Here is a 14,453-nt window from a genome sequence, read left to right on the forward strand (position 1 = left end):
ACCCACATATGTCTTCCTGAGATCCTTGGAGAAATGATGGGGTACAAAATGTGGGGAATAAAATTCTGGGAAGCAGAGAATTGTACAGTTGCAATATAGCCTTTAATGAGGTGGTTAAGCAGTCTTGGTTTGAAAGCCTAGGAATCCTTTAATACCCCAGGGTACGTCTAGAACAATGCATCTGTTACACAAGGTCTGATAATGGTAGAAATCAGCATGTGTTCTCCTCTGCACACTTTGTTTCACAGCTCAGTGCTAAATTATATCACATTATTAGCAACTGCATTCGAGGCATCTGGGATTTCTTTCCCACCCATACTAATTGCAGTTCAATTTATGACCCCTCATAGTGGCATAGAGAATATGTGCCGATTGGTATCACCAATGAAGCATCAGGAGCTTTTGAGGGATATTGAAACATTAATAATAAGCCACAGCTGTCAAGCTCAGCATATGAAATCAGTAAAAATTAATAGTGATATGCTCTGCAATTTACATATTAATTGTGTACATGATCCAGTACATGAACCAAATGTCAGGGAATCACAGAAATATTCATTTTGAGATTCGTTGGCATGATTTTGTCAGTGTTGTTTGATAGGTTTTCTAATTATCTAGTTTAATTGATTTGGTTGGATAATATTAGATATTACGATTTGAGATAAACTAAATTACAGGTCGACACACAGCAATCTGAATTTCAGAAGATGCCACTTGCTTTGGAATGAGGTCACTCAGCTTCTGTACACAGCATAAGTTTCAGCAGAGCACATACCTGAATTCCCATGAGTTCACAGACAAGGAAGCAAGGAGGAGATATTTTATAAGCCTATATAAATTTGTTAGCAATGAATTGGACAAAAACATGCACCACTCTGGAGAATGTGTTTAATCAACTAGATTACTGTCTGTTGGTGCATTTAGGAAAGGAGTTCAGCTTTCTAAAATGCTACAAATATAGCCTGAAGTTCATTTATTTACATTTTGGATACATTTTTATTAGAAAAATGAAATTTCTTGTTAGTAGCTGACAGAGAGTAGTGGTATCCAATCAAATCATAATCACTCCATTAGTCAAGGTAATGTATGCTGCAATGTTTCAACTGCAAAAACAAAGGAACCCAAGAATGACTGGGGTGCAGTACTTCATAATATTGATTATAGCTTACGTTTTGCACCTACAGAGTCAATGTGCTATCATAGTTCCTCTTTAAGTATTGATTTTCTAAATACCAGTCTACAGTAAGAGATAGTGCAGATATTCTCCTAGTTGAAAAAATGGTGATGTATAATATCTGCTTCTGGAAAAAAGGTATTATGCATATTCTTAAGAAACTGGGGGGTGGGGGAGGCATTAAAAAAAGAATCATTGGTAATAAAAATGGTACTGTACATGTTCACTTTGAAGTTGCTGCTGGATTGCCTAGCTTCCCTTTGCTCAGACAACTCTATTTCTATAAAATTCTTTTAAAATTATGAATATAAAATGGCCCCTTTTGTTTTTGTTTTAAATACAATCCTGATAGTTGTGAGAAACTATGGCTGCGTGAAGTAAGCTAGCTCAGCAATTCCAATAATTGACCAGCACATTATATTTGACCATTTGAACACATTGTGGTTTTCCAGTTTTCTGATAATTTGTTGGCAATGAAATGCGTAAGAGATAACTAGTTGCAAGAGAAGCAGACCTGTTATGAATTTAACTGAACACAGGCTAGAGTCCACTTTCACATCTATTCTGTGGCAAAGACGGCAGTGATAAAAGACTAATTTCTCTACAACCACTGCATCTGCACATAATTGGCCAGTGGAGCTTTTTGGGTAGCTACTGGTCCTTTACATCAAGGTCCACAGTAGTTGGAGAGCAACTTGGATAGGATCCTTGTTTCAGGAAACTTGATCAATGATGTACTTGACCTTTGGCCATCCAGACTGGCAACCAGAGGAGGACTAGCTGATTGTGTGGTGGAAATGTTGAATTCTCCTTAAGGGTTCTATTCTGCCCTGTCTACAAATGGCAATAGTTTATCTTCTCTTAAAGCAGCAATCTTTGGATTCCGCTGTACTGAAGAATCATAAGTCAGTGCCCGATATTCCATTTTTTAATATGGTGCTTAAGCATTTATTGGTGACCCAATTCAAAGAACCCCAAATGAAACTGATTAACTAGACATATTTCAGCCTTGATTCAGGCCTGGTTTTGAAACAACTGAGGTACAGTGTTGCTGCTAAAATCTTAACAAGGGCAAGAATCTGGGATCATGTGACCCCATAAACGTATGAGCAACACTGGCTACCAATCCAATGGCTATCACATATAGAGCCCTAAACAGCTTGTGACCAGACTACCTGAAGCCCCAACACCTTTTACGTCTACATGTTTGCCAGCTGTTTTGCCCCTCTTGCATGTGCTACTGTCTTAGAAGAGACAGGTTGGTGGCAACATGCAAGAAGACTTTTCTGTGGTGGCACCTCATATGTAGACCTGCTGCCCACCTCAGGAGGTTAGGTTCTCTTTTTCTTTTCCACTTCTAGCAACTGACAATTTTCCCTTTTAAATGTGTTTTTGAATCTTCTTGCTTAATGCATTGATTGTTAGTGCCGCCCTGTGTGTTTTTGTTTTTGGCTTTATTAACTTGGATTCTCATGATTGGATTACTATTGCTTTTATATTTAGTTTTTAATTACAAGCTTCTTTGAAAGACTCATTTGTATAGGGGATAGACAGGTATAAAACTTTTCGCATTTTAAAAATATGCGTTGATCATCTCTATATATGGTTTAGTCACCAGGTGTCACTGGACTTGTTTTATCCTGGTGGAGTCAGTGGTTTCCACATGTCTATGCGGTTCTTGCTGAGAGACAAAAGTGGGTTCTTGTCTTGCTTCTTGCTGCTGTGTTGTCTAAGTCTGGAATGAGAAACCCGTAGTCCCCCAAATGTTATTGGACTACAACTCCCATTGTCCCTGACCATTGGCCATGCTGTCTGAGGATGGTAGGAGCTGTAGTATAATATCTGATGGGCCACATGTCCTCCATCCCTGCTCAAAGTCTTCCATGATGGAGAAGACCTAGCATTGCTCACATGGAGAAAACAAGCATTAAAAGTCCTTCGTCCTTTTAATCCCAAAATCATGAGAAAATGTGGTGGTGGTAGGAGTCTAATTCATAATTTAATACATATTTTCCCAAGTAGTTATAACAAATTGTAGGTAAAATGAATGCTGTGCCTTCAGCCTAAATGTTAGAAGCCCATTGCTTTTAAATCCAGTGTGTTCATTAATAAAGCCCTCAGGAAAGTCTTCCTATTGAATTAAATAACATGACTAAGAGCACCTGTCTCAGGCTGGTATTAAAATGGGTTGAAAGAGCGAATATAGGGGGAAACCTATTAGCATAAATATCTGCTTTTTACAACCCTTTTCATCTCCAGCTATCATTAACCAAATGAACTGCTGACAACATCAAGACGAAACCAAGAGCCCTATGGCAAATCCGGCCACATTCCACTTTTCTGACACCCAATTCAGCTCATCTTTATTTCATGACAAGGAATCAAGTTCTTCTAACTGTGTGTGTGTGTGTGTGTGTTTAAAAAACACATACTAAGGAAAAGAAGAAATCATTAGGTCTCCCCTCCACCACCATCCCTCCTTCAGAATTGAGCCCATCTGAACAACTAGGATTCAATTCTGAATGGCCACAAGGTGATAATAATAATAATAATAATAATAATAATAATAATAATAATAATAATATTTATTATTTGTACCCCGCCCATCTGGCTGGATTTCCCCAGCCACTCTGGGCGGCTTCCAACAGAAATCAAATACAAAAATATCAAACATTAAAAACTTCCCTAAAAATGATGACCAGAATCAGCACTTGGAACCTTTGGACAGCTACCAAAGTTCCAGTGAGTCCTACCAGGGCACTGCTGATGGGTGTTCTGTGGCACCCATTTAAAAACGGTTATAGCATGGCTGTTTGAGCACCACTGGGAGCTATACTAATTCCCTAACTACCCATGACTAAGCATCAATCTGGAGCACTGCGGAACATTAAAGTAGTGACTGTACTGAGCCACACAATGCTGTTTAGCTTGCCACCACCTTGTAAGCCCAAGTGGTCCATGGATGGAGGAATCCAACCAGCCACTTTTCTTAAAGCTCCTCAGTCAACCTTACTACAATATATGAAGAAGATGAAGCAAAACAGTAATAGTTTTCCAAAACTGTTGTCTGAAGTCCATAAAATTGTACCAGCACTGTAGGATAGGAGTTGCGTTGCTGATGTGTCATCAGTTGGTGCACAGGATCCTCTCCACTGCCCCTTTCCCATTGAAATTAGGCTTGAAAGAAGCATTAGGTTGCAGTGTGTCCTTGTTTACAGTGTCTCTGTGTGTGTCTCTCTCTCTGTGTGTGTGGTGCCCCCAGCATTTTCTCTGATTTGCAAAGGTGTGCACAGGCCCCCAGAACTTGGTGACCTCTGAATTGCATTGTAGTTCTAAAGGGGCAGAAGAAGAAAGTATTATATTGAAACTTACTGTGCTGGCAGTGGATCCCATTAAATCCCTCTGGACATTTGCAGATATAGCCTATGAATGTGTCTCCTCTATAGGCTTCACTAATTTCACATATTCCACCATTATGGCAGGGATTAGGAATGCATGGCCCTGAAAGATAAAAAAGAATGAAAAGAAAATGACATATCAAATATGAATGCAGAAAAGACACTCTGCTACCATCATTTCACTCAGTCACCAAGTAATAAAGGTTATGTGAAGACACATCTGCTCAGGAAGTATTAACCCACTAGCTGGCTTATACCTAGCATTGCTAGGGAAATCAGTGCAGTTTTGAAAGGTTCAGTCCATCCTGATTCACAATACTGAACAATTGTATCCAAAAATATATGAAAACCTTTTCCTTGATCTCAGATACCATCCTGCAAAATTTGATTACCACATCTTAAGAGGTGTCCAAATGAATAGCAAATAAACAACTTTCTGAAATATATAATATATTAGTAATCATTAGGGCTGCACATGGCTCTCCCAATCTGATTCAGAGCTTGATCTGGTGCTTTGGAATGGCCCCAATTCAACCCAGGATGATGCAGACTGAATCGCGGGGGGGGGGGGGGCACAATGCATGAAGCCTGCCTACGTCTCATTCTTCCCCCTATACCCACGGCTGCCCCAACATGTTTGCTTGGCATCCATCTGTCTGAGGAGACAATGGAAGAATATGAACTTTCAGGGGTAAAGTCAAACCATTGAAGAGTCACAGTGCTGGCTGTGACTATAGAGACTGATACAGTAAAGACTTGCCTTTAGCTAAATCCCAGATTGACTTAGTGTGGCTTGGGATCCGGCTCCAGTAATATATTGTTGTTAACAAGAGAGTTGAATGGTGTAGTTTTCCTTGACACCCTTTCTGGATAACACATGAAAAGGTTGAAAAGAATGGATTTGATCACCACCACCACACAAATTTCATCATTAGACAAATGGGCATTGATACCACAGATACCTCTTTACTTGTTAGTTTTGTTACCATCAAATCCCTCCTAAGGTTATCTTTTAAGGTATATTGCTAGAAAGGCAAACTCACCCATAGAAGGAAGTAGTGTGTGGGGGTGGGGACAGGGGCAAAGACAGGCTCTGTTAAGAATCATAGAACTGTAGAGTTGGAAGGGAACCTGAGGCTCATCTAGTCCAACCCAAACCTGCAACTTTGGTGTTATCAGCACTTTGCTCTAACCAATTGAGCTAAGGATTCACATACATTACAAATAAACTTTTTTTCTGGCAAAGATACTAGCATCTGTTTTCACGGTTGAATGCAAGAACATCACACTTTTGAATGTTACTTGCCATTGGAAGAGACTAAGCTGCTGAATGTAGACCACATGCTCTGAAACACAGAGGGCCCAATCATAAAGGAAAAAGAGGAGAATAGCAAACTCCAGGGTTGGCCCACCTATGAGGCAAGGTGAGGCAACAGCCTCAGGTGGCAGGATCCACAGGGGCAGCAGATCCAACCCCCAAGGAATGTACTGCTTCCTGCTGCTGCTGCTGCCAGTGGCAGCAACGGCTGCAGTGTGCTCCTTGGAGGCCAGATCTGCTGCCGCCTCAGCAATCCTCCTCCTCTATAGCAGCTGGTGGGCAAATAGGAGGCACTTCTGGTCTCTTCCCACTCCTAGGGAGAATATGATGGGGATTGCCCTTTGGAGTCTCCTGGGAGGGGGAGGGGCAAGGCAGCAGGGAGGCTATCATGGTGCAAATGCGCCAGCAGAACCAATTTGGTGCTCTTGCCAATGTATTTGCACCACAGCGAGGCCCCCACCATCTTGCCCATCCCCCTTTCCTTCCCGGTAAGTAGCAGCAAGTCAGCTGTCAGGAGGTCAGGTGTGTGCCACTGCCCCACTACACAGTCCTCTACTTGCACTCTCCCACCTGCTCTAGAGGGCTGGGGGCTATCCGGAATAGCATGGGGCTTGGCACAGGGGGATGTAGTGCGGTTCAAGAATCAAGAAAAGTTGCCTCCATTCTTCAGGGAATGGACCCATCCATTTATGGCATCCTTCTGTGAAAGAGGGAGCACCATGGATCCAATCCATAATCTTCATTATATTACAGCATTGAAAGTATATGTTCCTGTATTCTGCATTATTCCAGTGCCAGTAAACTATGGATGGAAACCAACTTTCCATCATTGTGTTTATGAATCCTTGCTTTGCCTATCCAGCATTGGATCATAGCCATTGGTTTGCATAAAAACCTGGCAAATGATGAAGACTCTTTACCTCAAATGTTCCTCCTACAAAGAACTGGCAGTCAATTCTGTTAGTATTTTAAAAACTGATTACATGGTTGGGAACATCTGAAGTGAGCTCTTCACAACTGCTTCTAAATTCTCCACCACAATAAAGAACTAATCTTCATTCCTTGAACTACAATGGTGTTGTTGTTGTTTTTTAAAAAAACAAAAATAAATATATATTTGCCCACTTAAAATCGTATTTTATTTCCTGCCATTTAATTTACATATAAATAAAGACTAGAGGTGGAATTAATTAACATTTCCAAAATTGTACATTTCCATATGTGTCGCACTCTATACAACAATTTCCAGTTTTCTCTTCCCTATAAAAGGACTGTTGACTCTTTACACAAAGTGGCACTTATTCAAAATTCAGCTTGGTTCAGAATGCATTTTCAGAGGAAAGCAAGAACAATAGAGCACAGGCAATAGTGTGAATCAGAAGCCACTGTAAATCTAGGTCTCTGTGAACATTTGTCAACCCCCTAATAAGGAATTTGTCACATAACAAATGTTAATAGAGTTTATTATAGAAATGTTAATAGAGTTTAATAATAAAATGTTTATTTCAGAAACAAGAAGACATATACGGCTTGCTTTTTATCTGTAATGCCCATAGCACTGTGAGGTTTGCTTGTTTGTTTTGTTTGTTTTAAATTGCTCTGAATATTTAACTGAGAAATAAAGCTGAAATGGATGAAGTCTTCATTTGACTTTTCACATTAGGCCAGCACACAAAAAAACCCAGACAAAATCTCTAGCAATACAATGTTTTAGCCTTGGCTCACATACCTTCCAACATTTCATAGAATCTTAGAGTTGGAAGGGACTGAAGAGTCATCTAGTCCAAACCCCTGCAATGGAGGAATCTCAGCTAAAGCATTTCTCTGATGAAAACAGGGATGTCTTATTCATTTCTTTATTTAACTGTTTATACCCCACCCATCTGAATGGGTTGCCCAAGCCACTCTTGGCTGCTTCCAACAGATATAAAAAACGTAACAAAACATTAAACACTAAAAAACTTCCCTATACAGGCCTGCCTTCAGATGGCTCAGGGGTTGGATAACTCCATACCTACCAACATTTCTCCATTGAAAATAGGGACATCCTAAGGAAAAGCAGGACATTCCAGGATCAAATCAGAAACCGGGATGGCTTCTGTAAATCTGGTACTATCCCTGGAAAATAGGGACACTTGAAGGTTCTGGGCTCAAGTAGTCTGCTAGGGAGCCAATTAATTTTCTTCTTTTATTGAGGATTAATATTCACTAAAGAGCCCAGTTGGGTTCTTATGTGTATAATTTCTCCTTCTGGTGCTGCTCCACTTTGGAGAAGCCAAGAGCAAACTTTATTAACATACTTTATTAACATCTGTTTTCTGTTTTACTTTCTGCCCCAAAAAACATGTTAGTTATTTATTTAGTTAATTTATATTCTGCTTCATTTTTCAACAGAAATCTCTCAACGGTTTGCAAATCCCAACTAAAAGGAATCCATATATGAAATACAGTACAATTTCCACATTCAAAACCAAACTTTACTGCTGCTGCTACTACTAACAGCAGTAATTCACATTGTGAGCAACATAGTTAAATAAATACATACATGTAGACAATGTACATGAACACACTGGGTGGGGTTCAGCTAATGAGTTCTACATGCAGAAGCCCATGTGAAGACTTCTGCCAGTGTAATGGGGCTTTCTCCCCTCTCCTCCCCTGTGTACCCCCATGTTCCCACAGGGGTGAGTGGGCTGGGAGAGCCTCAAGCACAGCATGCAGGGGGAGGAGAAGAGGGATCAAACTGTCTGGCAAGCTGATATACTTGCAATGATGGAACAATTGCCAGTGTGCTGTGTTGAATTCTTCCCAAAAGATGGAATCTGAAAATTACATAGCTGAATCAGCATTGTTGTTGTTGTTGTTCAGTCGTTCAGTCGTGTCCGACTCTTCGTGACCCCATGGACCAGAGCACGCCAGGCACGCCTATCCTTCACTGCCTCCCGCAGTTTGGCCAAACTCATGTTAGTAGCTTCGAGAACACTGTCCAACCATCTCATCCTCTGTCGTCCCCTTCTCCTTGTGCCCTCCATCTTTCCCAACATCAGGGTCTTTTCCATGGAGTCTTCTCTTCTCATGTGGTGGCCAAAGTACTGGAGCCTCAACTTCAGGATCTGTCCTTCTAGTGAGCACTCAGGGCCGATTTCCTTGAGAATGGATAGGTTTGATCTTCTTGCAGTCCATGGGACTCTCAAGAGTCTCCTCCAGCACCATAATTCAAAAGCATCAATTCTTCGGCGATCAGCCTTCTTGATGGTCCAGCTCTCACTTCCGTACATTACTACTGGGAAAACCATAGCTTTAACTGTACGGACCTTTGTCGGCAAGGTGATGTCTTTGTTACAGCTTAGACATTGATCAGTGATTGGTGGCTGGCTCTAGGTGCCATTTTCATTTGCCAGAATGTCCCTCACCTAGCATCAGTCTGGGGCATTGTGGGGGGGAAATATGATTGCTGGTCTTGGCCACCCTGCATTGCTGCTAAGAGTACTACTGTTGCCTCAGATCAGCTTGAGGGGTCCACCAATAGAGAAGGGAGTTCATTGCAAGTCATTTCACACAGGCTCCCCCCCCCCTCAAACCTTGAGCCAGCCCCAGTCTGTTATGGCTTAGGTGCTTCAAAACAACAAAACAAACTGAAAACATTTGCCGTTTTTAACAGCAAGACTCCAAGCAGTTTCAAAGTTATTTGTCACAAAGCCTGAGGGTTTAGTTTAAGAGAAACTAAGAGAAAAGTTCATTAGGTTCAGTGAACTAGTTGCATTGTTCTTCGGATCCTGGACATAGTCAATACATAGTTTCACCTCCAACAGGCTGAAATAAATATAGGATGCTACCTTATTGATCCATTCTGCACAGTATTTTCTACTCTGACTGGCAATGGGTTTCCAGGGATTGCATTAGATGACTTTAACATATCCTGTTATCCATTCTGTTTCAGTAGGAGATGCCAAGGGCTGAACCTGAAACTTTATTCATACAAAACACTGATCTAGCTGCCTTCCATTTGCTTAAAAAGCCATGCCAAAATTCTAAGAAAGAGCTGTTTTGCCACATATTAAACATCTTCCAAAATCATTCTATGAGAAATATCTTAAACATACACATGCATGCATGTGCATGCACACACAGCAGGCTTTCTTGATTTTTCACTTATTCTGTATACAAGCATTCATGGTGAGTTCCAGCACCTCTCCCCCCCCGCCCCCCGCCGGAGAAAAATAGCACTGCATAAAATCAGAGTGGATCTAGACACAGGTTAAAATGCTATAAATAAGCCAGTAATTAAATCATTACAACAAAAGTGGGGAAAGACTATGTAAAAATCCAAATAAACTCCCTTTTGCTCTCTGACACTATCTGGTGTTGGATGTTTACAACACATTCAAAACATATTATTGTGATGAACGTAGCTGAGTCCTCAGTATCTCTTGTAATCTATGATTTACATAATGCATAGTTACGGCTGTTCTATTTGCATTTGCAGCAGCATACTGCTTATCTTAAAGGTAATTTGTGTTTTGCATTATTATAGCAATAATTATTCAGTTTGTGTGCTTGAAGCAAAGATTAGAATTTTTTTTGTTAAATGTTTCACATCAATAATTTCGTAGGTAGGTGTGTACACATCTGAATACAGTGGTACCTCGGGTTACAGACGCTTCAGGTTACAGACTCCGTTAACCCAGAAATAGTACCTCGGGTTAAGAACTTTGCTTCAGGATGAGAACAGAAATTGTGTGGTGGTGGTGCGGCGGCAGCAAGAGGCCCCATTAGCTAAAGTGGTACCTGAGGTTAAGAACAGTTTCAGGTTAAGAACGGAGCTCCAGAACAAATTAAGTTCTTAACCCGAGGTACCACTGTAATACCATAGTTGTTCCTGTAAGTAACATAACATATTGATTTCAAAACAAAGGGCTCAATCCAGATGAAATTAGTAATGTTTAAGTTTCATTGACCTCAAGTAATTTAAGTTTCAGTCCTTTCAGTTGGCTTTACATATGTCACAAACTGGATCAGGGTCTTGGAGGCATCGGTGTGGATCTCAAATATAATTTAATATGAAAAAATATGATCAATTGGAAATTCTTCTTGGCATCCATACAATGATATCAACTGAAATAATCCTTAAAATCTGTCCTCAAAACACACAGTCCTACATGCCGATTTACAAAATATTGGCTTATGGTTTCTTAGAGCTAGCACAACAACCTTTAATGCCGAGCTCTTTCATCCACTTTTGGTGTGCTTAGCCCAACCTGTATCAGTTTCTAATTAAATGTGTCATATGTAACTGGCATCAGATTGGATACAGAGTTCCACACTAGCAACTGCTCTCCCATTCAGCTCAATGCAATAGAATGGTCCCTGCTTGTAATCCTCATTTTAGGAGACACACCAAGAGTAGAAATGGGTATGAATTGATAGGTAAGGAGAGTAGCAGCCCATAAGCCACTTTACTAGGCAAGCAGCAGCAGCAGCTATGTGGCAGTCAAGTGGGCAGGGTAAGTCCCACCCTTAGCTTTAAGGCTCTACAGACTTCTCTTTATAGAACCAAAGAGCTTCCATTCACATTAATGAGGCCTTTCCCTCATCTTTTCACTGGTTCCCAAATTAGGATTACAGTGATGCACCGTTAGACGAATGTCTCGCTAGACGAAAAACTCGCTAGACGAAAGGCATTCGCTAGCGGGAGGCTGCCCCGCAAGACGAAAATGTCAATGGGGCTGCCTTGCAAGACGATTTTTTTTTGGCGCGAAAACCTCCGCGCTCCATTGCCGCTTCGCTAGACGAAAAATTCGCTCTACGAAGACATTCGTAGAACGAATTATTTTCGTCTAGCGGGGCACCACTGTACCGTTCTTTTCTGGGCAGAAGCCCTGAAGGAAACCAAGACATTTGGAGTCAACCAGCCCTGTGTGAAATTTCTCCTGTATAATGCTAATGGCCAACTGCTCTTTTATAGCAAGTTCTTCTATGATGTCCCTGAAGTTTAAATTTCCAGCAAATGTCATTTTCTGTAGGCAGTATAGTGCTGCTAATCTTATCATTGACTTTAGAGGATATGGTAGACCTCAACTTCCCTTTCATCCTCTGTTTTGGTAACACACAAATAGGCAGCTTACATAATGCACAGAAATGAAGACAGCAAATCTTTGGCATACTATAGGGAACATGCCACCAAGTTTTGCATGTGATTCATATTATTCATTAGATGCAGATGAAGTTTCAAAAGCATCCATCTATACAGCAAATTCTTGTAGTCTTGCTTGAAAGCATAATGGGCTTCAGGGATCTTTTTTATAAAATAAAATAAAATAAATCAATAGTGTAGTAATACTTTTGTAAGTAATCTTTAAGTAGCTTCTAACACAAAGAGAACAACAGCCTTTGATCAATATTAATGAGCAACAGGATTCAACACTATGCATTCCAGGCATTTTAATCCACATTCATATAAGTAATGTCAACAAGATTAATTGCACACTAAAAGTAATAGATCTCTACAGTTTGCAACTCTCAGTACGGCCCTATAGCTAGGACTAGTATGTGCTAGGAGCTCTCAGATGTGTGTGATGTTAGTATTCAGTTAGAATCCCATTCTGCATTGGAAAGATACTAATAAGGTAATCGTCAATTAAAAAGGGGGTGGGGAATGATGGCAGTTTCTGGATTTTTCAGATGCTGAAACATCTGAGGTTTTTAAGCAAAGGAATCAAATGACTGTTTTCCTCTATAGGGTAGCAAAAAGGTCTTTAAGGCAGGAAACATGTTACTTCATGGCCTTGGTGACAAATACAGTCAATTCAGTCTCCATAATATGTGCACACCAGGGAGGACCAAACTCTGAACTGGAGATTAAATATTTCCAAATGTGACAGGTAGTTTGGATTTAAAATACAGAGGCTGTCAGATATAGTGCAGAAAGCCATTCCCCCCCCCAGGTAAAATGTAAATGCTGACAAAGGAAATAAATAATAGGAATAAATCAGAAACAGTGTCGAGAAGGATCCGTGGTGTAGCTTGGGGTTTGAGAAATTGAATTTGCGCTAACGCAAAAACAAATGTGTCTGCACATATCTTCGTGCTTCTGATTCCGGTCATCTATTGGCAACTTGCTTTCTCCACACACCTGCTCCCGCATGGCATACTAAAAATAACTCAATGAACCAAATCACCATATGCACTACCTTAGTCACTTTTAAAATAAGGTTAGTTGGTGTTTTCTACTAGCAAGCATGCCTATGGGTGAAGTGTAATGAATGTGAATTTAACTGAAGTGTGATGCTTACGGATGAAGTATGAATATAATTGTTTTAACAACTTACCCTAGCCTTCGTGGTTGCTACTTTTGGATGAATAAATCACACACCTTGGTTGCATAATCTTCTCTTCCCCCACCCCCATAACATCTATATCCTAGCCTCGGTTCAAGGAACTTAGAATGCCATAAAAGGAACCTGTGAGATAGGTGAGAATGGGTAAAGGCATCCAATAGTCACTGGGTGAGCTTCATGGATGAATACAGAGCCCAGCACAAATCTTAACACTCTATCCTGAACTCCATATAGAAAACAATTCCAAGCAAAAAGCAGAATCATACAGATGAAACAAAACAAGTGGGTCTTACAAAACAAAATACCTTAACTGTTAAAGGGAAGGGTAAAGAGGCATGTCTCCAGCATATAATGAAAGTTTCACTACAAAGGTGCTGGATGCACCTCTATGGGGAGAAAGCTCCACAATTTAGGGGGTGGTAACAGAGAAATCTCTCTTCCAGACCATTATCCCCTACATTTTCAAGGGCCGTGGAACTACGAAAAGAGCCCTCTTTGCTGAACTTAACACCCAGAAGAGACTGTAGGGACGGAGATGGTATTTTGAAAATTTGGGACTTAGCCATTTAGGGTTTAAAACATCAGTGTTAGGACCTTGAATTGGGCCTGGAAACAACCTGGGAGTAGAGACATATCTCAGGTGCATGGGCACAGCCCCCAGCATAGTTCGCAAGCTTTTGAATGCTATGGCTCGGGAAAAGACGAAGGTGTTGCTCCAGTAACAATCTAAACATCACCACTTGTAGCTGGGGGGATGGGGAGGCTTTCCAGCAAATGAAAAAGCAACTCAGCCCCTAAATGCCAGGAGCTAAGCACAGAATTGAGAGGTAATTACTCTCTGGAGACAAACCAAACAGTAATTTCCCCTTCTTATCTCTGGTCACACAGGAAGGACCTGGAAACAATCCAATGGCAACAGTCGCAACATTAAGAGATCTCTAAGTTCCTTGGAATGTTTGCTGTTGGCTTGACCAAGGTTATTAAAAATAAGCCAGTCTTGAGACCAGAGCTATACATCATGGCAGCAAACATAACCCCGTTCCCTCCCCAAATCCCCCATTTACTGCTGATGTGCAAAGCGGCAGACAGAGGCCATTTGCAGGGGAGAAGTAGGTGCGTATTTGTTTGGGGGTTATTTATAATTCCACTCATTGCTGCAACATTTTCTTTACAACCATTTCTGCTCCTCCTTGTCCAGCAAACCTAATTCAGAACCCTGACTGAGA

The 14,453-nt window shown here is 40.8% G+C and overlaps 1 protein-coding gene across 2 annotated transcripts in view; it reads right to left on the bottom strand.

Moving 5' to 3' along the window:
* The window catches only part of EDIL3 (EGF like repeats and discoidin domains 3), a 227,190-nt gene that overhangs the window by 83,085 nt on the left and 129,652 nt on the right, over window positions 1-14,453 (bottom strand). For both annotated transcript variants that reach the window (XM_033164253.1, XM_033164254.1), the window contains exon 4: window positions 4,547-4,675. In XM_033164253.1, the coding sequence (XP_033020144.1) occupies window positions 4,547-4,675 (129 nt within the window). The remainder of the gene's footprint in view (window positions 1-4,546; window positions 4,676-14,453) is intronic.

This window comes from Lacerta agilis, chromosome 11, assembly GCF_009819535.1.
Source record: "Lacerta agilis isolate rLacAgi1 chromosome 11, rLacAgi1.pri, whole genome shotgun sequence".
Lineage (NCBI taxonomy): Eukaryota > Metazoa > Chordata > Lepidosauria > Squamata > Lacertidae > Lacerta > Lacerta agilis.